General features: G+C 47.1%; 1 protein-coding gene across 1 annotated transcript in view; it reads right to left on the bottom strand.

Moving 5' to 3' along the window:
• LOC147102633 (serine/threonine-protein kinase SBK1-like) overlaps window positions 1-26199 on the bottom strand; it is a 35564-nt gene extending 9365 nt beyond the window's left edge. Inside the window, exons 1-2 of the mRNA XM_085963311.1 lie at window positions 25960-26199; window positions 21154-21384 (exon numbers count right to left, since the gene is read on the bottom strand). Coding sequence (XP_085819437.1) covers window positions 21154-21322 — 169 coding nt within the window. The 5' untranslated portion in view covers window positions 21323-21384; window positions 25960-26199. The remainder of the gene's footprint in view (window positions 1-21153; window positions 21385-25959) is intronic.
• Between the last annotated feature and the right edge of the window lie 357 nt (window positions 26200-26556).

The following is a 26556-nucleotide window of genomic DNA, read 5'->3' as shown; positions in this document are numbered from 1 at the left end:
CACTCCCCCCAGATGACCTTCATGTAGCTCATTTAGCACTCTCTCCCTTAACTTGGGTGGAATCACCACTCTGGATCCACACATCACTGTCCCCTGGCATACTGACAGCTGTTCTCTTCTGGATGAGAATGCTGGCAACAGTGAGTCGCCATGTGTTGGCCATCCCCTCACCGTCAATTCATATACCCGTGACAGCGTCGGATCATTGCGGGTCTCCTTCTCTATATCCGCGTTTGTTACTGGCAATCGTTCAATTATTGACGAATAAAATATCTCAATAGGGTCCACTGCTGGTGCTTCCTCCACAGTAGGCAGTGGCAGGCGCGATAGCCCATCAGCGTTCCCATGCTGTTTCGTGCCTTTATATTCTATTTCATATTGATTCGCCCCTAGAAACAGGGACCATCTTTGTAACCGCTGTGCAGTCATCACTGGAACGCCCTTCTTAGGATTAAAGATGGAGACAAGTGGTTGGTGGTCAGTCAGCAAGGTAAACTTCTGCCCATGCAGATAGTGGTTGAATTTTTTTACTCCCCATACTAGGCTGAGGGCCTCCCTGTCAATCTGGGCGTAGTTGCACTCGGCTGAGGTTAGTGACTGAGACGTAAAGGCTACTGGCCTCTCCAACCCGTCTGGGAATTTGTGTGACAGCACCGCTCCAATACCGTAGGGTGATGCATCACATGCCAAACGAATTGGTAGTGCTGGGTTGAAATGGGCCAACACCTCTTTTGATGTGATCAATTCTTTACACTTCTGGAAAGCTCATCTACGTTTGTCATCCCACTTCCATGGTACCCCTGTTTGCAGTAGGGTGTTCAGCGGGTGTAATACCGTAGACAAATTTGGTAAGAACCTGTGGTAGTAGTTTACCAGCCCGAGGAACGACCTCAGTTGTGGCACATTTTCTGGTGCTGGAGCCTTGACTACTGCCTCAATCTTGTCAGGGGACTTATGTAACCCCTCTTCATCGATGACGTGGCCACAATATGAGATCTGTTTCTGGAAAAACTCGCGCTTGTGGCGATTAGCTCGTAGCCCATACTCCTTTAATCTGGTGAGCACCTTCTCTAAGTTGGCGAGGTGATCACCGTCGTTTTCGCCCGTGACCAAGATGTCGTCCAAATAACACTGGGTCCCTGGAATCCCTTGCAGGACCTGATCCATCGCCCTTTGCCAGATAGCCGGAGCCGAGGCTACTCCAAACACCAGCCGGTTGTATTGATAGAGACCTTTATGAGTGTTGATCGTAAGGTAATGTTTCGAAGCTTCTTCTACCTCCATTTGCAAGTACGCCTGGGCTAGATCAACTTTGGTGAAGCGTTTACCTCCAGATAGCGAGGCGAAAATATCCTCAATTCGTGGAAGTGGATATTGCACCGTGTGAAGGACTGGGTTCACTGTCACCTTAAAATCCCCACAGATGCGGACCTTCTTTGGTTCCCCAGGCGTATTACTCAACGACCTCTTCATTACAGGAATGATGGGTGTAGCCCACTCGCTCCAGTCCACTTTGGACCGTACTCCTGAACGTTCCAACCCTTCCAGCTCTGCTTCAACAGCTGGTCTGATCGCATAAGGCACTGGTCTGGCCTTCAGAAACTTTGGGCTTGCATTTTCCTCTATTTTAATCATTGCTGTTATTCCTTTTAGTGTTCCTAGTCCCTCCTGGAACACTTCTTTTGTGTCAGTTAGCATTTTTGACAGTCGTCCAGGTGTGACGTCGTCATCCTTTTTGGCCTCAACCTTCAGTGCCTGTATGGAATGCCAATCTAATTGTATCTTCCGGATCCATTCACGTCCTAGACGGGTGGTCCTCCATTTGGCAATACATATATATCCATTTTAGGTATTTTCTGGCCTTTATATGTCACTTTCACCCTTATTTTTCCTTTGGGGTAGACTTTTTTGCCCCGTATACGTCTTCAAGACAATCTCTGTAGCTTTCAAGGGTATGTGTGAAAATAGCCGCTTGTAGTCTCTTTGATTTATGACTGTTAGAGCTGACCCTGTGTCCAATTCCATTTCTACTTGGACTCCGTCTTTCTTGAGTGTAACCCAGATAGTCTGGTGATCCTCCATTTCGGTTACCTTATGTAGTTTCAGACAACCCAGCTCCTTGCTTCCGGAGTCTGTATCATTTTCTGTTCATCTGAACCACTGTCCATCACCTGGTGTACCTTTTTGTACTTCTCCTGTGGAGATTGCTTACTATTGGTTTTCTTCCCAGACCTGCAGACTCTTGCTATGTGTCCTGCTTTCCCACACTGTCTGCACACTTGGTCCTTGAACCAACAATCTTTCTGGTCATGTGTTGTTCTGCCGCAGCGATAGCACTTTCCTGTTCCATAGGACATTTCATTGGTGCCATATTCTTGCGGTCTCCGTTGTATCTCTGCAGCGCCCCTTGCGGCTGCTTCGTGTGATACTGCCATACTGAAAGCTTTGTCCAGCGTAAGGTCCTTTTCTGATAGAAGCCGTTTCTGGGTTCCTTCACTTTGTAGCCCACACACAAACTTGTCCCTTAACGTGTCTGCTAGTCCCGCTCCAAACTGACAGTGTTTCGATAGCTTGCGCAGTTCCGTTAGGTACTCAGCATTGCTTTCGTCTTTGTGTTGGTTCCTTTTATGGAACTTAAATCGTTCTGCTATCAGCAGCGGTGTGGGGTTTAAGTGGTCCTGTAGGATTTCCACTATGCTTTCAAAATTCTTGTTTACCGGCTTCTCTGGGGTTATTAGATTTTGCAGTAACCCATAAGTTTTTGCACCCATGGAATTTAACAGAACCAGTGCTTTATTAACATCTGGCACTTCATTCGCCCTGCAGTACACCTCAATACGTTCCACATGTCGCCCAATCTTCGACTTCATTGTCGAACGTAGAGATACTGCCACTCTTCGGCATCCTTGGGTGTGCGTTAACTATCACAACTGGCGCCTCCCGCGCTTCCCCTTCTTCTCCGCTGGCACAAAATGGCATCTCCCGCGCTTTCTTTCCTTCCCGCGGTAGCCCTTCTAAAAAATGGCGTCTCCCGCGCTCTTCCTTCTTCTCCGTGGCTCAATGGCATCTCCCGCGCTCTCCCTTCTTCTCTGCGGCTCAATGGCGCCTCCCCTTGCTTCGCCCCGCGGACCCTGTTCAGCCCGTGAACACTGGCTGTACTCTGCGCGTTCTTCTTTTTATTTTTTAAAAAAAAATTTCCGACGCCGCTCAGTCTAGAACCCGGCTGTCTCTTGCCCTCTCTCTCTCTAGTTTGTTTTATTTTTCTCGACGCCGCTCGGTGTTCAACCCCCGGCTGCGCCCTGCGCTCTTCACCCTCTGTCTTACCCCGTCGACGCTGCTCGGCTCTCTCTCCGCCGTCGGTCGGCTCCAGCCGCCGCTGCTCAGGAAGGGTCTGCGCTGGACCTGTCGTCGGTCTCTTACTGCTCGTTGTGGCTAGGGAACCAAGCCCGGCTCTCCACAGCCTCCCCTGCGAAGTTGGGTCTCTGCCTGACTGCTGGGCGGTTGCTCGTGGTCGACGCCCGTGTTCCTGGCCTCGACTATTTTTTTTTTTTTTAATGTTGCAGGTAGATTCGAATCGACACTCGTCGCCACTGTTGGATCTGTGGTTCAGTGGATAAATAATCACACGGATGCTGTACATTAACAAATAACAGGTCTTTACTGGAGTAGGGTAATCTCTAGACTGGGGTACAGAGGCATGCGCAAAGCTTATATACCGGTGTGGTCACTGCCGGTACTACAGTATACAGGAGCTGTAAAAGTAGTTCTGACTTAAAGGCACATACACTACACCTGTGCATCCTGATACAATTATTCCCCCGCCCTCGAACCCTGCTTTCGTGTGAAGGCTACTTGGGCTTGACTTCCCGTATGCAACACCACAGGAGATGGACTAGTTTATAGTAATTATTACTAAAGGGGTTCTAAGGACCTCTGTTGAAAATAACCGAGCCCTATAATGTTCAATTAGGATGTCAGCAGTCTATGGGATGGTTGGATGTATGGTACATCTAGGGCTATATGCAGCCTCAATCATCCCTCAGTAAACTCTCAGGTTATGTTTGGGGTTGTTTTTCTCCACTTCTCTTGCTCTCCCTGTGCCACGCACCATCTGCAGATGGAAGGGTGCACAAATAACCTTGACTGACTACAAGAAGGTGTGCAACAGTGCCCTATCAAGACTTTCCACCTCAGATGTCCCATCTTCACTCTGGTTCAACTTCCACTTGGTGATTCCCAGCAGTGGCCTCGCTGAGATTGGCGACTCCATGTGCCACAGAGTGTAGGTGGAAACCACATCCCACTAACTTTTGTGGCACGACACAGAGGAGCTCCAAGCCGAAACATAAATATGCAATCATTTGCCCGTCAATTTGCCCTATCGTTAGCTTAATGGAGACTGAATACCAAATCCATATCATATTTGGTCAAAATAACCAATGCAACAATCAGATTATGCCAGCTTGACCCAGCTGGTAGTCAAATGCTCAATGGTAGCGCTGAACTCCATCCCATTTATATTTCCACATCTCACCCTCCAGCAACCATGGCAGTGCAAAGAGCTGGATGCTGTTAACAATGTCTGCTGTGTGTCTGCTCTCCCACCCACCCTCGTACTCTCCTTCCCTGATGAGGATGGCTACGTGAAGCAACAACAAACCCACCACCTCCCCCTGAGGAGAACATAGAGGAGAAATAAGAAAACAAGACACATAAAGCTGTAGCAGCACCTAATCAGTCCCATTTCTGTGTGGGCGGTGTGAGCTATGAGGGCGGTTTGTGGTGGATGGACGGTATGTAGCCACCAGATGGAGACAAAGTCCCCCTCTCCTTTTTGTACAAACCAAAAAAAAAGACATTAAACAAATAAACTATATCTAAAGGTCTGACAACCCTTTAAATAGACCTGATAAATCAAATTAAAATTTGGCCCCTTAAATCAATTACGCACTCCAGTCCCCGCGGCGCCCACCGGTCACGAAAGAGCTCGAGCTCGCCGGCGGACACCGCGTGCTCCATCTCCAGGGCCACCCGGCCGCGAACAAAGTCCCCCTCTCACTCCAATTCAGGTGAAGGCCACACCCACCTCCAACACACCTGAGGCAAATCTACCCATTAGCTCAGGAGTTCAAAAGGCAAACTAGTGCATCCCTTCAGGGCCAGTACCTGAGGGGAAAGCCAAGACAGCTGTTGAAAACCAGCTTGCAGCTGCCACAGAGAGGTCTACTATTGAACCCGGGTGGAATATTGTTTAGTTCTGAGAGCCTGATATGATCCCTGGACCGGCTGAGAAAGATCCAGTGGTAAAGTAACCTTGGCTTATTGTTTTTTGGAGGAAATTGATTTAAGGACTGGCTTCCTAACCAGGTGAAGGTTTTGTTCTTTTTTTTTTGAACGTTGTATGGTTTTTTGGATTTTGACAGACGTGAACCTTTTTCCCCGTTTCCTAAAAATAAAACACAGCTAACTGCTGTATTTCATTTACCAATCTTGTGACTGTGCTTGTGTCCTCCACCCCCCCCCCCCCCTTGCATCAACACACCCTTCGGTCTAGGTGGTGGTTGATTACAGCAGGTAGCCTGTTGAAGAAGCCACTCTTGCCGTGCCATTCTGGAACTATTGGTGAGGAGATACATGACAATAGCCCAATTGAGTCTCACTCTAATTACCTCCATTCCTCTATGGATGCTGCTCAGCCCTGCTCACCAGCTCCCACAGCTGAGAGCAGAAACTCACAGTGCAATAGGTTAAGGGACAGTCCAAATCGCACCAGTATTTCTACTCTCCTCAAAGCATTGAATCCGTGCGGGAATCAGGGTGCCCCTCACCCTCTGGTATTTTGGTCACGTGTCCTAACATGGTGACCCCAGGCAGCATGCGTCAGCAGGACAATCGAAAACAAGTGGATGTCACAGCCAAGCTCGGCCCTGCCCTCGCCTGGGTCAGTAGACAGCACTTGGCTTCCGCTTGCTCCTGGCGAAGAGACTCGAGTTGTTCGGCGCCTTCCCGGATGCTTCTCCTCCACTTTGTGCGGGCTTGGGCCAGGGATTACCAGGTGTCGGTGGGGATGTTGCACTTTTTCAAGGAGGCTTTGAGGGTGTCCTTGAAGCGTTTCCTCTGCCCACTGGGGCTCTCTTGCCGTGTCGTAGCTCCGAGTAGAGCGCTTGTTTTGGGAGTCTTGTATCAGGCATGCAGACGATGTGGCCCGTCCATCAGAGCTGATCCAGCATGGTCAAAGCTTCGATGCTGGGGATGTTGGCCTGAGCGAGAACACTGATGTTGGTGCGCCTATCCTGCCAATGGATTTGCAGGATCTTGCGGAGGCAGCGTTGGTGGTACCTCTCCAGTGCTTTGAGGTACATGGTCCATGTTTCTAAAGCATACAGGAGGGCAGGTATCACTACTGCTCTGTAGACCATGAGCTTGGTGCTGGGTTTGAGATCCTGGTCTTCAAACACTCTCTTCATCAGGTGACCGAAGGCTGCACTGGCACACTGAAGGCGGTGTTGGAATTCATCATCGACGTCTGCCCTTGTTGACAGTAGGCTCACGAGGTATGGAAAGTGGTCCACGTTATCCAAGGCCTCGTCATGGATTTTGATAATCGGGTCTCTTCACCGGGAGCAAGCGGAAACCAAGTGCAAACAGCGGAAGGAGTGCACGTCAACCCAAGCACCCCACCCACCTGCCCCTTCAATCACTGTCTGCCCCACCTGTGACAGAGACTGTAGGTCCCGCATTGGACTCATCAGTCGCCTGAGAACTCATTTTCAATGTGGAAGCAAGTCATCCTCGGTTCCGAGGGACTGCCTAAGAAGAAGAAGTAGATGATAGCAACCAGGAGATAGTCCAATTCTCCATCCACAACTCGGGAGCTCCAAAGCCAATTCTTACCACCTGACTGATATCAGGTAACTTAGTACAACCAGGGGATCAGATCCAGGACTTTCCTGATCTGCATGGCTCAGATACTCATTGCCTTAAGGCCTGAGCCAGCTGAGGAGCCAATCTACTTCTCTGTCTGTGTACCTAACATTTCATTGTCTCGTGCTCAGAAACCCAATCGCTTCAGCAGAGGTTGTGGGCAGGCTTGATGGATCAGCTGGTCTTTTCCTGCCTATCAAATTTCATATGTTCGTAAGCTTAACATTAATATCACCACAAATAACAACAACAACAACATGCATTTATACAACGCATTTACTGTAGCAAAGCATCCCAAGGCGTGTCACAGGAGCGTAATCAAGCAGAAATTGACACCGAGCCAAAGAAGGAGACATTAGGTCAGGTGAACCAAAAGCATGGTCAATGAGGTGCCTTAAAGGGAGAGAGAGAGAGAGGTGGAGGTGGGAGGGAATTCCAGAGCTTAGGGTTTACACAGCTGAGGGTGCGGCCACCAATGGTGGGGTGATGGGGGTGGGGATGCACAAGAGGCCAGAATTGGAGGAATGCAGAGTTCTCGGAGAGTTGCAGGGCTGGAGATGGTTACAGAGATAGGGTGGTGCGAGGCCTGGGAGGGATTTGAAGACAAGGATGAGGTTTTAAGAAGGGTATTAAAGGAGGAGAGATGGGTGCAGATAAAACTATGATTTTTGTTTCCAGAATGAATCCCACTGGTGGGGAGATCTGAGCTGTATTTTCTACTCTTTTTGATGTTGAGGAGTTTCAATACCTGCAGAAAGTATCAAGTGTAGATCATTGGACCAGTAATACTGAAATACTGTAGTACCTCTTCCTGCCATTTGAGGGAGCTCACTGTCTAAATGGGACCTCTGGTGGATGCAATTTGGGAATGCAGAACTACAACCATTTGAAGGGCCCATGTCTTAAGACCTGAAGATTTTGACATAGTCTGGCCCTGGAACAGCATCAGTCACAAACACACTTCCCAGCCCACTATACGGAGGTTTGACTATCTTAAAATGTTTAATTAACTATGAGGGAACAAGGCTATAAAACCTGGTATATTGGGCAGTGTCAGGGCTGTCTTTCAAACTAGGGTTGCCAGCCCGAGTCTCCAGGAATCAAGGGTTAATCTCCAGGACACTGCTGTGCGCAATCTCGGGAGAAAAATCACAGGGGCGCTCAAGAAAATTGTGCGTTCTATTTTTTCCAGTTTTGTTGAACCCTTATTTTTATTATAAAAATATTGGAGGTGGAAAAAAAAAGCCTGTTTGACTGGGCAGGGCAGTTGGAGGTGGGAGGTCATGTGATGAACTCTCCAGGAATACATCCAACCAGAGTTGGCAACCCTATTTCGAGCCTAGTGCTCAGAAATGCAGATAGTCGGGTAGACAACAAGGCCTGGACGACGTTCAGGCTTGGGCTGATAAGGGTAACATTCGCGCCACAGAAGTGCCAGGCAAGGACTATCTCCAACAAGCGGGAGTCTAACTGCTGCCCATTGACATTCAACGGCATTATCACTACAAGTGTCAAACTGGGCATCACTAGATAGCAATACATAGGTCAACTGGCCATCACTAGTTAGATATCACTACATGTTTCAGACTGGGTATCGTTACTACGAGGCCTCTGGATTACCAGTCCAGTAATATAGCCACTACACTACCATATCCAGTAAATGGCATATAGTAATGTTCTTGGTTTTAGCTTATATCTCTGTGCACACCCTTGGCACTGCCAAGCTGCATCTAAGGTTCTCTGGGCGAAGGCAAATGGAGCATGTACCTTCAGGGAGAGAGTGTGCTAGGTGTCATCAGCGGTAGCACTCTTGCCTCTGAGTCAGAAGGTCGTGGGTTCAAGTCGCACATTAGAGACCTGAGTCCAAAATCTAGGCTGACACTTCAGTGCCGCACTGAGGGAGTGCTGCACCATCTTTCGGATGAGACGTTAAACTGCCCCCTCAGGTGGACATAAAGGGCTGGATTTTCATTGAGGAGGCGGGACTACAACTTTCGAGATTGTAGTCGAGTTGCAGCCAATCCACGCGATTTTGACTTGATTGACCTTGTTGAGCCTGCCCAGCGGGCTCAGCAGGCCAATTAAAGGCCACCTGGCAACAGGTGACTGTACTGTATGTACCCGTCTACCTTTAAGAGAACTATTGTATGTAACCGTTCACCTTTAAGAGAACTATTTTAGGTGTGGCACTACTTTGTTTCGCTTCTGTATACTGTAATACCGACGGTGACCACACCAGTATATAAGTGTTGTGTCAGGATTTATTGGGCAGATTCGCCCCGACCTTCGAATAGTAAAGTCCTGTTTTAAGTTACTCTTGGAGTCTGTGTATTAATTAACTAAACAACCCACAGACTTTACAGTGGCGACGAGTCCGATCGTACCCTGCGGCAACAATACCTCCGAAGCAGTTAACCAGCGTCGAGAAGAGGCAACCGCCCTCGTCATTCTGCTGGGAGAAAACTCGAGGCTGCAGAACTAGAAAGGAGGAAGAATTCAGAGACAACGACTTCCCTCCGCAACAGGCACTGACTGTCCCTTCTGCCACGGTGAGGAGTGAGCCGATCAGCACGAGAGGCAAGGCGGCCACGGTGACTGTGAGTAAGGGAAAGTAAAAAGAATAACCGGAGGATAAGGGCGGTGCACTCGACCACGGTCGAGGGGGAAAGGAGCCAGACAGAAGTCGGGTCCAGAGGCGCTGAGACAGCGTGGAGCAAGGAAGCCGCGGTACAGACAGGCTGGGGGACGCAACGGCGTCGTGAGACAGCTAGACCGCGACTGGCGAAAAAGGCCGGACAGCGACCGAAGCCACGAAGCGCTGCGACCGGGAACGTAGGCGCGGGAAGAGAAACTCAGCCGCAGCCGGGGAGGGAAGCACCGGACTGCGAGAGGGCTGGGAGGCGCGATTGGGAGCCGAGCGAGCGGGAGAGGCAGAGCCGACCAAGGGAGACTGAGCGAGAGCCAGCTCAGCGGCTGAAACTGTTCTCCGTCAACGGGGTGTACCCAGCGCCGGTAGAGCCGAGTGAGCGGGAGAGAGACAGAGCCCGAGCAAGGGGAACTGAGCGAGAGCCAGCCCAGCGGCTGAAACTGTTCGCCGTCAACGGGGTGTACCCAGCGCCGGTTGCCCTGCCGAGAAAAGGGAAAGCACTGAAGCCGACGCGCAGGCTGTGAACCTGAAAGTCAGCGGCCGTCGCCCGTGGGGAAAGTGTACCCCTTCCGCTAGGGAAGAAACGCGGGAAGCCGCCATTAAGCGGGGAAGAAGACAGAAGCGGGAAACCGCCATTTTCGCGGGAACCGCCATCTTGGAAAAAATAAATAAATAAATAAAAGAAAATTTAAAGAAATAATTCGTGGTGTTATCAGGAAGAGAGGAAGATGCCTAAGCATGGTAACATCAACGATTTTAATTCCGAGGTAGAAGACTGGGCCACGTATGTGGAACGCAATGAGATCTATTGTGAGGCCAATAAAATAGAAGAAGATGACAAAGCTATAACCTTGCTAAACTCGATGGGCGCGAAGACATACGGGCTCTTGAAGCATCTACTAGCACCAGCTAAACCGGCGGATCAGACTTTCGATGATATTGTGACTGTTCTGAAGGATCACTTGAACCCCACACCGTTGATGTTGGCGGAACGATTCAAATTCTATGCGAGAACGCAACGGAAAGACGAAAGCAACGCAGAATACTTGGTCGAACTGCGTAGACTAGCGAAATACTGCCAGTTTGGAGGGAATCTGACAGAGGCATTGCGAGACAAGTTCGTGTGCGGATTGGCAAAGGAAGGAACGCAAAAGCGACTACTCGAAAAGAACGACCTTACACTTGACAGGGCTGTCCTTATTGCAGCATCGCACGAAGCCGCAGCGAAGGGAACTGCGGAAATGCAGCTAAAGACAGCGGCACTCAGTGTGGATCAAATTACCTCGACAACAACAAAATGCTATCGTTGTGGGAAGACAACACACGACCAGAACCAATGCTGGTTTAAGAACCAGGAATGTAGGAAATGTGGCAAACTGGGTCACATAGCTAAGGTATGCCGGTCAGGGAAGAAGACCAACAACCAAAGGACCAACAACCAAAGGAAGCCATCACAGGAAGAGTACAACAAGGTACACAAGGTGGCTGAGAAGAGTTCAGACGAACAGAATTCGGACTCCGACCCAAACGGCCAGGAGCTGGGTAGTCTGAGAATTCACAATGTGAGTAAGGAAGCTGACCTACAAACTATCTGGGTCATGCTAAAAATAGCTGGAGTCCAAGTGAAAATGGAGCTGGACACTGGATCAGCTCTATCAGTCATAAATCGAAGGGATTACCACCAGCTATTCTCACATATACCCTTAAGGGATACCAAGTTCGTATTGCAGACATACACGGGGCATAAAGTATACCCCATGGGAAAGATAAGAGTCAAGGTGAGAGATAGGGGTAAAGAACACCCAAGAATGAACTTATACGTACTACCTGAGGGAGGACCACCACTTCTAGGATGGGAGTGGATCAAGAAAATAGACATGGAATGGCACTATCTAAAAGCCATAACGAGTGAGGACTCGGTGCAGACAATCAGCTCAGATTCTGAATCGGATGACGATAAGACCAACCCAAATGTGAAAGACAAGGCTAAAATGGACTTGCCGACTAAGGTTGGAAAAACGAAGGCATGCAGAAAGGCTTATGCTTCAGAGAAGAACAAAGTTTCAGAACAGATCTCCACCGAACAACGACAACATAGTTTGACAGAGAATTCTGAGTCTGTTCGGTTTAAGGACATATCCATGACGGAAGAACACCGAGCTCGGACTCAACTTTATTTCAAATCACGACAACAATTAGAACAATTGAGTTACCGTCTCGTACAAGAGATGAAAACAATGAAAAAGTTCTATGACACCGAATGGGAGAATCTGGAAAGACAACAGAAGCAGCTAGCTCAAGCAGAGAGCGACCATAGAGCCATTGTGACCAATTACCGATCACATCTCCCTTATGCTGTTCAGGAACTAGAATATTTGCAGAAAGAAGCAAATGAAGAGGAATCTTCAGGAAGCCAGGATTTTATTCCAGTTCTTCTCTACGACTCCTTACAAGCAGAGTTTGAGAAGTTGAAGGAACAGTATGAACAGGCCCAGGCTACAATCCTGGAGGGGGTTAATTTGGCAACCTCCGAAAAGCTAGTTTCAGTGGAAGCATATGAGCAACTAAAGGTTGAACATGAACAAGAAGTCCAAAGGCTGCAGGAAATTCTTAATGAGCTCAAGGCCAAGACAGACTCATCGGTAGAAGTTCCATCCATAGATGAGAAATTAGAGGTGAAAGACATGGCAGAACATGAAAGTCAAGATGTCCAAGAACTCATAAAAATATTGAAGGAAACCCAAGACAAATATGAGGCGGCAATGACCGAGGTTCAACAACTTGAAGAACAGATTCAACTGGGAATTCTTTCAGTGAAAGAAAAGGCAACTGTAAGAAACACAGAGACTGTAAGAATGGCCCCTGAACATGAGCTAGAGAGCATCAAGGCGCAACTTCTCCGAGCGCTTAAAGCCAAAGTACAAGAGGAAAAAAAGGTGAAGGCATTGGAGGAAAAGGTGGATGAAATGGAGAAGACTCTGATCCACAGGGTCCCCGTGGAAGAGTTAACGGTCAGCCAACTCCTTCATATGCTGAGAGACAAGACTCTGCAATGGGAACCATTTGAACACGAGCTTCAATCTTCAAAGGGAAGGGGTTCGGAGCTCTCAAAAGTTTGGGGAATAGTTGAGGTTGCAACACAGATTTTACGGGGCTGCCGAAAGTACGCTGAATCACGTCAATGTGAACTACAGAATGTTGAAACAGCTGCTCCAGTAGAAGGATTGAATAGCCCGATCAATCAATCCCCGATGGAAGGGGAAGTATTGGAATCACAAATGAGGTCATTAGTGAAGGATTGGCAAGAAACCCAGGAAGAGCGGGATGAATATGAACGCATGAAGAAGTCTCTTCAGGAAAGATGTCTAGGGAGGGAACAACAGTCGGCTAACGTCCAGTTGGGTAAGGAAGAAGTAGCAGGCCCTCTCGCTAGACTAGCTCAGGACGACACCGAATATTACCATGACCTGTTGAGTGACACGGAATATTACGATGACTTGGTCTGCCCAGCTTGTGATGAAAACTCCCAAAGTGCAGAAATCAGGATGAAGCACTTAAAGTCTAAGGAACATAGGGAGATGGTGGCGCTACAGCTGGCAGCAGATAAGGGAGCCCCGAGAGTCTCCAAGAAGCAGAAAAGAAAAAGACAAAGCAGAAGACGATAACCATCTAAATCATTATCACTTCTATCAGATCATGCACGTGGGCCCTACGAAGGGGGCCAAATCAGTTGGAAAGTAGGAAAAATTACCAAGGCAGTCCAGCTGTTTGTAAAAGTCAGCACTGCTGGTTCAGCAGGACGGAAGTTCAAGCTGTTAAGCCAAGGAAAAGACTATTGGATGAGTCACGCTAGAAATGTGAACCGGCTACCCCACAGAGATGTTGTTCGGACCGAGTCAAGACCAGAGACTGAATCTGTGAACTGTTCCCGCAGAGACTGAATCTGTAAACTGTTTCCCGCAGAGACTATATCTGTGAATTGTTTTACATGAAGTTGATGTTATGTTTAATGGGGAATAAGTATGTTGTAAGCTAAAAAGGGAGGATTGTAGTGTATGTACCCGTCTACCTTTAAGAGAACTATTGTATGTAACCGTTCACCTTTAAGAGAACTATTTTAGGTGTGGCACTACTTTGGCTTCTGTATACTGTAATACCGACGGTGACCACACCAGTATATAAGTGTTGTGTCAGGATTTATTGGGCAGATTCGCCCCGACCTTCGAATAGTAAAGTCCTGTTTTAAGTTACTCTTGGAGTCTGTGTATTAATTAACTAAACAACCCACAGATTGACATTTCATCTGGCAAGACCTTTTGACAGATGACATATATCAGCATTTCACAGCTGTTTGAAGCTGTCAAACACTGACAATCTGTACTCTAAGTTAATTCCTCCCTCTCGGGATGATTTAGAGATCTCCCCGGAACAGAAAGCTGAATGCTGCAATTTTTGACAGATCGCAGCCATAGAGTCAGAGTCATAGAGTTATACAGCACGGATAGAGGCCCTTCGGCCCATCGTGTCCGCGCCGGCCATCACGCCCTGTCTAATCTAATCCCATATTCCAGCATTTGGTCCGTAGCCTTGTATGCTATGGCATTTCAAGTGCTCATCCAAATGCTTCTTGAATGTTGTGAGGGTTCCAGCCTCCACAACCCTTTCGGGCAGTGAGTTCCAGACTCCAACCACCCTCTGGGTGAAAAAGTTCTTTCTCAAATCCCCTCTAAACCCCCCGCCCTTTACCTTGAATCTATGCCCTCTAGTTATTGACCCTTCTACTAAGGGAAAAAGCTCCTTAGTATCCATCCTATCTATGTCCCTCATAATTTTGTACACCTCAATCATGTCCCCCCTCAGCCTCCTCTGCTCCAAGGAAAACAAACCCAATCTGCCCAGTCTCTCTTCATAGCTGAAGCGTTCCAGCCCTGGTAGCATCCTGGTGAATCTCCTCTGCACCCTCTCCAAAGCTATCACATCCTTCCTGTAGTGTGGCGACCAGAACTGCACACAGTATTCCAGCTGTGGCCTAACCAGTGTTTTATACAGCTCCATCATAACCTCCTTGCTCTTGCCTTCATTAGCCGAGGCATAGAATATAAGTATCCCATATGCCTTTTTTACCACCTTATCCACCTGTTCCGCCGCCTTCAGGGATCTGTGTACTTGCACACCCAGATCCCTCTGACCCTCCGTCTTGCCTAGGGTCTTACCATTCATTGTGTATTCCCTTGCCTTGTTAGTCCCCCCAAAGTGCATCACCTCGCACTTTTCCGGGTTAAATTCCATTTGCCACTGTTCCGCCCATCTGACCAACCCATCGATATCGTCCTGCAGACTGAGACTACCCTCCTCGCTATTTACCACCCTACCAATTTTTGTATCATCCGCGAACTTACTGATCATACCTTTTACATTCATATCCAAGTCATTAATATAGACCACAAACAGCAAGGGACCCAGCACCGATCCCTGTGGTACCCCACTGGCCACAGGCTTCCAGTCACAAAAACAACCTTCGACCATCACCCTCTGCCTTCTGCCACTAAGCCAGTTTTTTTATCCAACGTGCCAAGGCACCCTGGATTCCATGGGCTCTTACCACCTTGACCAGTCTCCTGTGCGGGACTTTATCGAAGGCCTTACTGAAATCCATGTATACCACATCCACTGCGTTGCCCTCATCCACACACCTAGTCACCCCCTCAAAAAATTCAATCAAATTAGTCAGACATGATCTTCCCTTGACAAAGCCATGTTGACTATCCCTGATTAATCCTTGCCTCTCCAAGTGGAGACTGATTTTGTCCCTCAGAATTTTTTCCAATAATTTTCCCACCACTGATGTTAGGCTCACTGGCCTGTAGTTCCCTGGTTTTTCCCTACTCCCCTTCTTGAATAATGGAACTACATTAGCGGTTCTCCAGTCCTCTGGCACATCCCCTGTGGCCAGAGAGGTTCTGAATATGTGTGTTAGAGCCCCCGCAATCTCTTCCTTTGCCTCACACAGCAGCCTGGGATACATTTCGTCCGGGCCTGGGGATTTATCCATTTTTAGGCCTGCTAAAACCGCCAATACTTCCTCCCTCTCGATGTTAATGTGTTCGAGCATATCGCAGTCCCCCCGCCCTATTTCTATGTCTACATCGTCCCTCTCCATAGTGAAAACAGATGCAAAAAATTCATTTAGAACCCCTCCTACATCTTCCGGCTCCACACACAGATTGCCACTTTTGTCCCTAATGGGCCCTATTTTTTCCCTAGTTATCCTCTTACCCTTAATATACTTATAAAACATCTTAGGATTTTCCTTTATTTTGCTTGCCAGTGTTATTTCATGGCCCCTCCTTGATCTCCTAATTTCTTTTTTAAGTATCCCCCTGCACTTTTTGTACTCCTCTAGGGCTTCCTCCGTCTTTAGCCTTTTGTATCTGCCAAAAGCTCTCCTTTTTTTTCTAATCCATTCTCGTATATCCCCTGACATCCAAGGTTCCCTGTGGTTTTTGGAACCACCCTTGACCTTTACGGGAATATGTTGCCATTGTATGATCTCAATCTCCCTTCTGAAAGCCTCCCATTGCTCCGATGCGGATTTTCCTACAAGTAGCTGATCCCAGTCCATTTTGGCCAGATCCTGCCTTATCCTATTAAAATCGGCCTTCCCCCAATTTAGAACCTTTATTTCCGGCCCATCCCTGTCCTTTTCCATGACCACCTTAAATCTCACCATATTATGGTCACTGTCACCAAAGTGCTCACCTACTAGCACTTCTTCCACTTGGCCGGCCACATTCCCTAGAATTAGGTCCAGTACCGCCCCCTCTCTTGTAGGACCTTCTACATGCTGGCTCAAAAAGCTCTCCTGGATGCACTTTAAGAATTCTACACCCTCTGTGCCTTTCACACTCTGACTATCCCAGTTAATATTGGGGAAGTTGAAATCCCCCATTATTATTACCCTATTATTTGCACATTTCTCTGAGATTTGCCTACATATCTGTTCCTCTATCTCCCCCTGACTGTTTGGAGGCCTATAGTACACTCCCAGCAAAGTGCTTGCCCCCTTCTTGTTTTTAAGCTCCACCCATATGGCCTCATTTGAGGAACCTGCTAATATATCATCCCTCCTTACTGCAGATTCTGCTTTCTGTGCCGGTGAGATGAGGGACTCCCGAGACCTGAAGGAAGGAAGGCTGTGAAGGTAAGTACATGTAAGTAAAACTTCTTTAAACACGCCAAACACACTAACCTTTTCACTCATGCACCCATCACTCACCTGAACACCTGACATCTCGATCCCTCCAAGCCCTTCAGTCCGACGGCCCGCCTCGCTAACTTGGCGTGGTTTGGAGCCGTCGGGAATCCCACACTTCAAGAATGAAAATAGGGATTAGGCTAAAAACTGCCTGTTAACTACTTGTTAACAGGCAGTTAATTGGCACTAATCCCCTTCCCGCCTCGGGGAGGCGGGTCCCAGCGCGGGTCGGGTACCCGCCTCCTTTGAAACTGGCATGGAGGCGGGTTGGGGGTGGGATGGGTCCGTGCCCCTGATTTTGGGATTTTAACCCCCCACACGCCTCCAATCCCGCCTCCACGGCCCAATGAAAATCCTGCCCAAAAGATCCCATGGCACTATTTCGAACAAGAGCAGGGGAGTTCTCCAATATTTGTCCCTCAGCCAACATCAATAAAAACAGATTATCCAGTCATTATCACATTGCTGTCTGTGGGAGCTTGCTGTGCACAATTTGGCTGCCGCGTTTCCTACATTACAACAGTGACTACACTTCAAAAAGTACTTCATTGGCTGTAAAGAGCTTTGGGGGTGTCCTGAGATTGTGAAAGGCGCTATATATTTTTTTTCCATATCAGGCAGACAGAATCTCTCCCTGTGTGCATTCCCCGCCGGCTTTAAATGTGAATAACAGGCAGCTGAGCAGAAACAAATGCACACATACAATTTCACAATGCACACACACAGCCAAGAGGTGGAAGTGTAAGTAGGAACACATGCAAACAGGGCAGGTCCACAGAATCAATAATTCGACTATCAGATCGCTATATAACGCTCATTCATTAAATTACTGCTGAACAGCTCATCACCCTGAATAGCTGGACCTCTCTCCACCCAAGGTGTGGCTCCTCAACAGGTTTCTAATTCCGAAACTCTCGGCTGTGTTAAAACACGTTAGCTGTCACATCTCTGTTTAGTTCGTGCACTTACAGAAAGGAGCTGAGAATTCTGCTGCCACACCCAGAGAAGGGAACACCTAGGATAAGAACAGAAACTACTCCCCTTTAAATAAACTGCGTAAACAGCAAAAAGAAGATACAGAAAACACTGGAAATGCACCACAGGTAGCTCAACATATGGCAAGTTGGGATTTTACTTTTACGTAGCGCCTTATTGTGTGTCAAGAGTGCTTCACGCAATGAATTACTTTCAAATATAGTGACTATGTAGTAAAATACAGCAGCCATGTTGTGCACAGCAAGATTCCATAAACAATAATGAGATGAATGGCCAATTAATCTGGGCTTTTATTGGGTTGGTAGAGGATTAAACGTTGCCCAGGACATGAGCAGAATTCCCAGATCTTCTTCAGTTCCTAATGTGGGATATTTAAGATCTACCTGGACCTATCAACATGCAGACAAGGTGTCTCATCTGAAGGAGGAGGGTAGAGGTATAGCCCAGGCTTCACCAGTGCCAGAAGATAATTAGTGCCATGGTTCAAATAGACAGAGCCTTGGGTTAACACCTCATCGGAGGGACTGCACCTCCCTCAGTGCAGTGCTCCCTCAGCTGTCGCTCAGTGTTCTGAGTCCGAAGGTTGTGGGTTCAAGCCCCACTCCAGAGCCTTGAGCACAAAATGTAGGCTGACACTCCCAGTGCAATGCTGAGGGAGTGCTGCAGTGTCGGAGGAGGCTGTCTTTTGGATGAGATGTTAAACCAAGGCCCCCATCGCCCTCTCAGGTGGACATAAAAGGCCCCTATTTAGGAGAAGATTAGGGGAGTTCTGGCCAATATTATCCCTCAACCAACATCATTAAAACATCAGATCATAACCTCGGCCCCTATCCAATTTTTATATATTTTTTATTCACACCTTTGGTTTGTGCCTTTTCCTTTTCTCTCTCCCACATGGCAGCTGTCTCTCACTCTGCCAGCGCATTTCACACTTCATCTAGAGCCATCCTTTGTCTCTTTACCTGTCCTATTACCATCTCGTCTCGCCTTGAATATCTCTTAATGTCCCTTCACCCCTCCCAGACTTTCCCTTTTGTTCTTTCATCCCCTCCTCCATTTCCCAGCCCCCCTACTTGCTTATTAATCTGTTTCATTTCCTGCTCTTTTCTCAGTCCTGACGAAGGGTCTTCGACCTGAAACGTTGACTCTAATTTCTCTCCACGGATGTTGCCGGACCTGCTGAGTTTTTCCAGCATTTTCTGCTGTTATTTCACTAAAACATTATCTGGTCATTGATGTTTGTGGGAGCTTGCTGTGCGTAAATTGACTGGTGCCATTCCTACATTACAACAGTGACTACATTTCAAAAGTACTTCATTGGCTGTAAGCTTTGGGACATCCTGAGGTCACGAAAGGCGCTATAGAAATGCAAATTGTTCTTTTATCCTTGTCAACACCTAGGCTGACACTCCAGCACAGTGCTGAGGGAGTGCTGCACTGTCAGAGTTACCATCTTTCAGGTGAGACGTTAACCCAATGTCCTGAGTGCCTGTTAAAGTGAACGGATAAGGTCCTCTCGCACAATTCAAAGAACTGCCGACACTTATTCTAGCACCCTGATTAATATTCTTCCCTCAAACAATGGATTTCCGAGCCATTAATCTAATTTTCTGTTTGTGGGATCTTGCTATGTGGAAATTAGCTGCCATCTTTCCTAAATTACAACAATGACTGCCCTTCAAAAGTAATTTATTGCTTGTGAACAGAAGATATGGCCTCCGCCACATTCCTACATTACAGCAGTGACTACACTTCATTGGCTGTAAAGCGCTTTGGGATGTCCTGAGGTCCTGAAAGGCGCTATAGAAATGCAAGTTCTTCCTTTCTTTAGTACTGCACAGCAGTGAAGTGCCAGCTCCGATCAGTCCAGCAGTGAGACCTGAACATACACCATTTAGATTCTGAGATGCGGGTCAGCCAACTTGACACCACAGGCCATTTTTATGAAGGGACACTCCTGGCAAGGAGCCTCGCCCAATGGGAGGGGGGAGGGGGGTGGGGCAATTCTACAAATTGTAAGTGCACTCTCCGCCATTTTCCATTCATTTATTTTAATGGATATTAAACCTTGGGCTGCGTGACCACCATTTCCTGATGCGCGCTCCCGATAGGTAAAGCTTAGAATCTCAGGAGAGCAATTCCGTAAAGCCAGACTCAATATTGCAAGCTCCTGATGAAGGGTCTCGACCCAAAATACAAACCTTTCTTTTCTCTTTCAGACGCTGATGGACCTGCTTTGTATGTCTGTTTTTTTTTTTCTCTCTTGTGTAGAAGCATCTCTGGATTCATAGGTCCTGATCCAGTCTAGACAGAGGTAACTTATTGAGGGAGTCTGGGTTGGTACAATGTGCCAGATCTAGTCACCTCATGGAACTGGGTATCCAATCTAGGCGAAACTGTGCTGGGGGTGGGGAAATGAAGACCTCCTCCCTCTGATGGCTGCTGAAGCTGCCAACACCTCAATGCCTAGCTGATGTTAACAGCACAAAATGAGTCTGAAGTTCAGCACTACTCTTACACGAATTCAACAATCTGAACCAAAGCAGCCACAACGATGTTGTATCAGATTTAGGCTGAGACACTGCACGTTGCCAGGGAAACACAGAGCGAGCTCTGTTTTGTAATGTACCTGTGTTACACTTAGCCTGACGTACTCCATTATTTAATTAGGTATGATGTGAAGTCGCAGAGGCAGGGAACTTTGTATTGCAACTGAACAATAACAGCAACAGCAGCAACTTGTGTTCATATCGCACCCTTTAACGCAAAAAACATCCCAAGGAGCGTCGCAGGAGCATAATCAGACAAAAATGGAGGCCGAGACCAAAAAAAAAGGAGACATTAGGGCAGGTGATCAAAAGCTTGGCCAAAGAGCTGGGTTATAAGTGGCGTCTTAAAGGAGGAGAGAGAGGTGGAGGGGTTTAGGGAAGGAATTCCAGAGTTTAGGGTCTCGGCAGCTGAAGGCACGGCCGCCAATGGTGGGCAGAAGTTGGCGGGTGGTTGGGGGGTGTGGAATGCACAAAAGGCCAGAGTGGAAGAAACGCTTTGTTCTCAGAAGGTCATAGAGCTGGGGGAGGCTACAGAAACAGGGAAAGATGAGACCATGAAGGGGTTTAAATACAAGCATGATAATTGGAGTTGTTAGGGGGATAGGTGGGAATTGTAGGCCAGTGAGGACAGGGGCGATGGGTTGGGGGTCGGGGGGGGGGTTCAGTAACAAACTTGACTCATGCTTGATGCCAGGAATTGGTGTGAAGGGAGAGGACATTTCAGTGCAGTCCCAAGTGTCTGCGTACAAAGAAAAAAAAGTGCGGCTGCAATCGCTACATACCTCTGACCTTATGGATAACCAGGTCAACCTTGCCATAGGTGCCTTTTCCCAGCTCTCTGATCACCTCGTAGTACTTATTCACCTCCAGCCTCTCCAGGTTCTGAGCCGTCAGTAGCTGGAGCTCCTCCAGAACATCGCTCGCTCCTCGGGTCATCAGCGAAGAATTCATGGCTGTTAAAGGACGCAGAGTGGGTCAAAGCCAACCCCAGCTCTGAATTCAGATCTTTCTCCCTATGGGAAAGATGAAACATTTGTCAATACACCTCCATCATCACTAGTTTAAATCCCGACACTCCATTGAAAATCAGGATTGTAGAACTAAACTGATCTTAGCAATAATCTATTCTGTGCTGCTCACCCATCACTGTGCTTCTCTGTGGCAACAATCATTCCTAGGACTAGGACAGGTGATTTGCTATCACTGAGGCACCACTATTTCCATTGCTCCTGGTGCTTGTTATGTAAAATTGCAATACTCTGGCAACAAATGGCAGTACACAAAGTAAGTGTAGAAATGTGCAGGTTTGTCCAGAAGGTGTTGCACCAAACCACTTCCCTAACGTTCTTTTTTCAATCACTTTCCATTTAATTTCCATTTTTTTGAGTCAACCCCTAAATATTCAATCTAAGTTTCACCATGCCAATCACAGACAACTGCCCAATATCACCCAGTCTGCCATCCACTGTTGCCCACACAGCCAATCAGTGATATCTGCCCAGTAATGTCTGGTCAGCCAATTACAGTGATATCTGCCCAGTAATATCTGGTCAGCCAATCACAGTGATATCTGCCCAGTAATGTCTGGTCAGCCAATCACAGTGATATCTGCCCAGTAATATCTGGTCAGCCAATCACAGTGATAGCTGCCCAGTAATGCCTGGTCAGCCAATCACAGTGATATCTGCCCAGTAATGTCTGTCCCATACACTCTAATTTACCAAATAGTCATCCCATCCCGGTGTGTTTGAAATTCCTTGTCATGTCTGCATCACTAAGACTGGGCATCACTAGATATCACTACATGGGTCAGATTGGGCATTACTAGGCAGGTATCAAATAAAGCAGAAAATCCTCTTATCTCTGGGTGAAAAAGTTTTTCCTCAAATCCCCTCTAAACCTCCTGCCCCTTACCTTGAAACTATGCCCCCTGATTATTGACCCTTCTACTAAGGGGAAAAGTTCCTTTCTATCTACCCTATCTATGCCCCTCATAATTTCGAGTACAGGAACAAGGATGTCTTGCTGCAGTTGTACAGGGCCTTGGTGAGACCGCACCTAGAGTATTGTGTGCAGTTTTGGTCGCCTTACCTGAGGAAGGATGTTCTTGCCATGGAAGGAGTGCAGCGAAGATTCACCAGGCTGAGGGGATTTGAGGAAAAACTTTTTCACCCAGAGGGTGGTTGGAATCTGGAACTCACTACCTGAAAGGTGGTAGAGGCAGGAACCCTCACAACATTCAAGAAGCATTTAGAAGCCATAGCATACAAGGCTACGAACCAAGTCCTGGAAAATGGGATTAGAATAGACAGGGCTTGATGGCCGGCATGGACACGATAGGCCGAAGGGCCTCTTTCTGTGCTGTATAACTCTATGACTCTATCTCTGATGTCCTGATGAAACTTAATTTCTGGGTTCCTGTGTGAAGATTGACCACTTGTCATGAGACAGCGCCCTCAGAGAGGAGGAGGAGGGAAACTCTCAGGACAGCTACCATCTTACACTCCTTTAAACCGAACCCCCCCCCCCCCCCAATGGTAACATCTCATTTTCCAGCTGCCTAATCGTTTCCAGTTACAATTCTGTGCAGTTGCAGTGAATATGGAGAGCCGGGTCTAACCTAACACGTTCCTTAGAGCCCTAAAGTGTGTTTACCAAACAGAGATAGCAAGGATGAAAACCGTGTTGGGAGGTGTCATTCCACGCCCTAGGGGGTGACGTTACAGTGAGGAAAATTATGCGTGGCTCCTCGTGCTCCAGAAACAAAATAGACGTTTGCCAAACAGTCTTTCATGAAAACCTTTAAGGGATGCTGGGGAGAGAGAGATATTTGGAATCATTTCGTTGTGGCTGTATTTGAGCTTGATTTGTTTGGGTAGCTCCCATCATTTGGCTAAACACGGTGAAAGGCAATATCTGGGGAGCAGTGAGTGGTGGATTAATGAATACAAGGAATTGGAATGCTGGAAAAAAAGACTGATTTCTATCTCTGTCTCACCCTGTCCCGAATTCTTTATCTTCCCCTGTTTATATTTGCTCTATCTCAATTATCTCATTCTCTCCTCCCTCCCCATTTCCACCCATCTATCCTGATCTGTCTCTCTCTACCCATTTGTCTCTAATTTGACCTATTTTTCGGTCTCTATTTTCCACGTCTCTCCATCTCTTATTTTCCCTCCTTTCTTTATTTCAACCTCAGCCTGCATTTCTCTTTCTTTTTCTCTCTATTTTCCTCTCTTGCTCTCTCCCTTTGTTTTGAACCTCTCGGTTTGAATCACGCTTTCTCCTTCTCTCTCTCTCTCTCTTTCTTTTTGCCCATCGCCAATACTACGTGACCAGCCTGCCTGATGTGACACACCCCATAATACCCAAACACCGCGCCTTTAAGAATATTAAAACAGCTCCTTGTAAATAAAGCGTCACCTCCAGCCTGCCTTACAGCGAGACACTGAATATGAATCCTGCTGATTATCCTGACACTGCAATTCAGCGACACCGATTAAAATGCATGGATCACAAAGGATTTTGCTCTTCAAGATTCACTGAGCCATACAGCAGTAAATATTTAAAGGGGGTCTGGGGATTCTGAAGAATGAAAGTGCTTAGGAAACAGACCCAATTTATACTGCATAATTTAATTAAAACAATACCATTAAGCAAACAGTTAGTGAAATATTAGACATTAGTATTCTGAACCTACTCTAATTTTTAAATGTGCTGTATCTATGATTTATATATCATAGAATGATACAGCACAGAAGGGGGCCATTCAGCCCATCGTGCCTGCGCTGGCTCTTTGAAAGAGATCTCCAATTCGTCCCACTCCCCCCTGCTCTTTCCCCAGAGCCCTGCAAATCATCGAAACAGACAATGATGCAGCACAGAAGGAGGCCATTCAGCCCATCACGCCTGTGCCGGCTCTTTGAAAGAGCGATCCAATTAGTCCCACTCCCTTCGCTCTTTCCCCATAGCCCTGCAATATTTTCCCCTTCAAGTATTTATCCAATTCCCTTTTGGAAGTTATTATTGAATCTGCTTCCACCGCCCTTTCAGCCAGCGCATTCCAGATCACAACCACTCGCTGCGTTAAAAAGAAATCTCCTCATGTGGCCTCTGGTGCTTCTGCCAATTATTATTATATGTAAATAAAAGGGATCTTGACTGTTCAGTTCCCCTGCTAATCGCTCATTAGAATCAAGGCTGTTTCATATTCATTAATTTGCCTCGGCCATGAAGATTGGAATTCGAAGGAATAGAAATGATCGGCAGAAAACTGCAGATACGCAAGGAGCAGATCAATAAAATCAGGCACATCAACCACAAGATACAGCACCATGTTATTCTGGAGATTCGACGCTGGGCTTGGCCACGGGACATGACCACAACAGGCACGTTTAATAAAGAAAAGGGAGGGGGAGTGAGATAGCATCCTACACATTTTCAGATTCACAGTCAACACTGAACAGGTGAATAACTATGACTGCACTGTTGTGGGAGTCTTGACTTCCTGTAATTCTCATCCACCAACAACACTATTTAAACACACACTAAGTGAACTATCCATATAAACACAGCTCCTATAAATTGATCCTTCCGTTTTTTTACCACATCCAATGCAGAGAGATCTTTAAGAATGCAGATTTGTTTTAGCAAGATTATAATGATTTTTGATAGTACAACAAACCTCCAGCACCTGTCTTTCTGATTCCCGTAAGACAGAATCATAACAACAATCTTGTTCTTTTCCTCATTACGGTAATAAATCAAGCTTCCCTGTTGAACCCGTTCATACCGCTCGATCCCTTTTCTTTATTGAGCTATTGGTACCCTGCACAATCATAGACCAACATGAAAGGAAAAGAGGCATTTTGTTTCTTCTCGCCTGAAATTCTCTAAAACGTCGCACATCTGTACTCTTTTAAGCAAAAGCAAAAATCTGCTTTAAGGTACCCGTGCAATGTTTAGAGAAGTGAACACACGCCTCCGAATCGCATACAAACCACCGCATCGCAGCAACAAATTTGCCCGGGAGGACAGACAGAGGCATCTGCTGGGTGCTGTAAACCAGTGGTCCCAGTGATCAGCCGGCTGTAATCGTGCCAAGCTTTGCCTTGCACCCTCTCACTCTGCATTGCATCCAATACATAGACATATATTAAACCATTGGCATTCATGCAGCTAGCAACCTCCCCTTATCCGCGGGCATCGCCGCACTGCTCGTGTGTATGTATGTATGCATATGTGTGCGTGTGTGTGCATAAATATATATAGTTAACACTGCAATGAGACCAACGTACATGCAATTAATATTTATATATTTGAGAATAACGCATGTGCAATTAATATATATATACACACACATAATTCTATATATTAATAGCACGTACGTTATTCTCATTGCAGAGTATTAATTATTATATTGCATTCCTTATTACTGTTATTCAAATTAACAGTAAGCAAATTAGCATAGCAAATAAATAGCATGTTCGCCCGTTGCTGCCATGTTCTCTTTTTGTTGCTTTCTATTGTTTAATGCTATTTTAAAAAAACATTTATTTCTATTGCTGTGCAGTTGCAAGGTGCCTCACCTTAGTGCTGGGATACCTGGTCACAGTGTAGCCCAGATGCAGGGCAAGGATGGAATTTGTGCCCTGCAGCAGCCTCTGATGGTAGCATTGACTTTCTCCTTTGTTTGGGAGTGCCCTGCTCTTCTTGTCTTTAACCGCCCCTTGTGATTTTTCTCTCCCCCTCTCTCTCAGATGGAGCTGCTGATCATTAGAGATATTCAGTTCCCCACCCCCAGCTTGTTATAACAGCACTCGCCTCTCACTCTCCTGCTCTCTGTCTCCAGCTCAGGGACATTTAAAGGGACCCAGAGCGGCCTGCTGACAGCCGGCCCCGCCCTCAACCAGCAACCTCCCCCAATCAAAAGCAAGCAGTCGCGCCCGCCACCAATCACAATCGGGGTATTGTGGCCACCGCCAATGAAAATGCAACGGCATTAAAAAAAACGACCGCCAATCACAGCCCAATTGAGCTGGACCAATTGGGAGAAGAATTTATAGACCAATGAGAATGCAGCATAATAAACAGGGAATTTGCAGGCACCAATCAGGGCTCTCCCCCTCTCACCGCACAAACCAGACTGGAAGATCAGTGTATCTGTCAACCTGCAGGCACAATGA

The sequence above is a fragment of the Somniosus microcephalus genome, chromosome 21, assembly GCF_052327205.1.
Source record: "Somniosus microcephalus isolate GS21.2 chromosome 21, FLI_Smic_1.0, whole genome shotgun sequence".
NCBI classification, from domain to species: Eukaryota; Metazoa; Chordata; class Chondrichthyes; order Squaliformes; family Somniosidae; genus Somniosus; species Somniosus microcephalus.
This window is presented reverse-complemented; position numbering and strand designations above follow the sequence as displayed.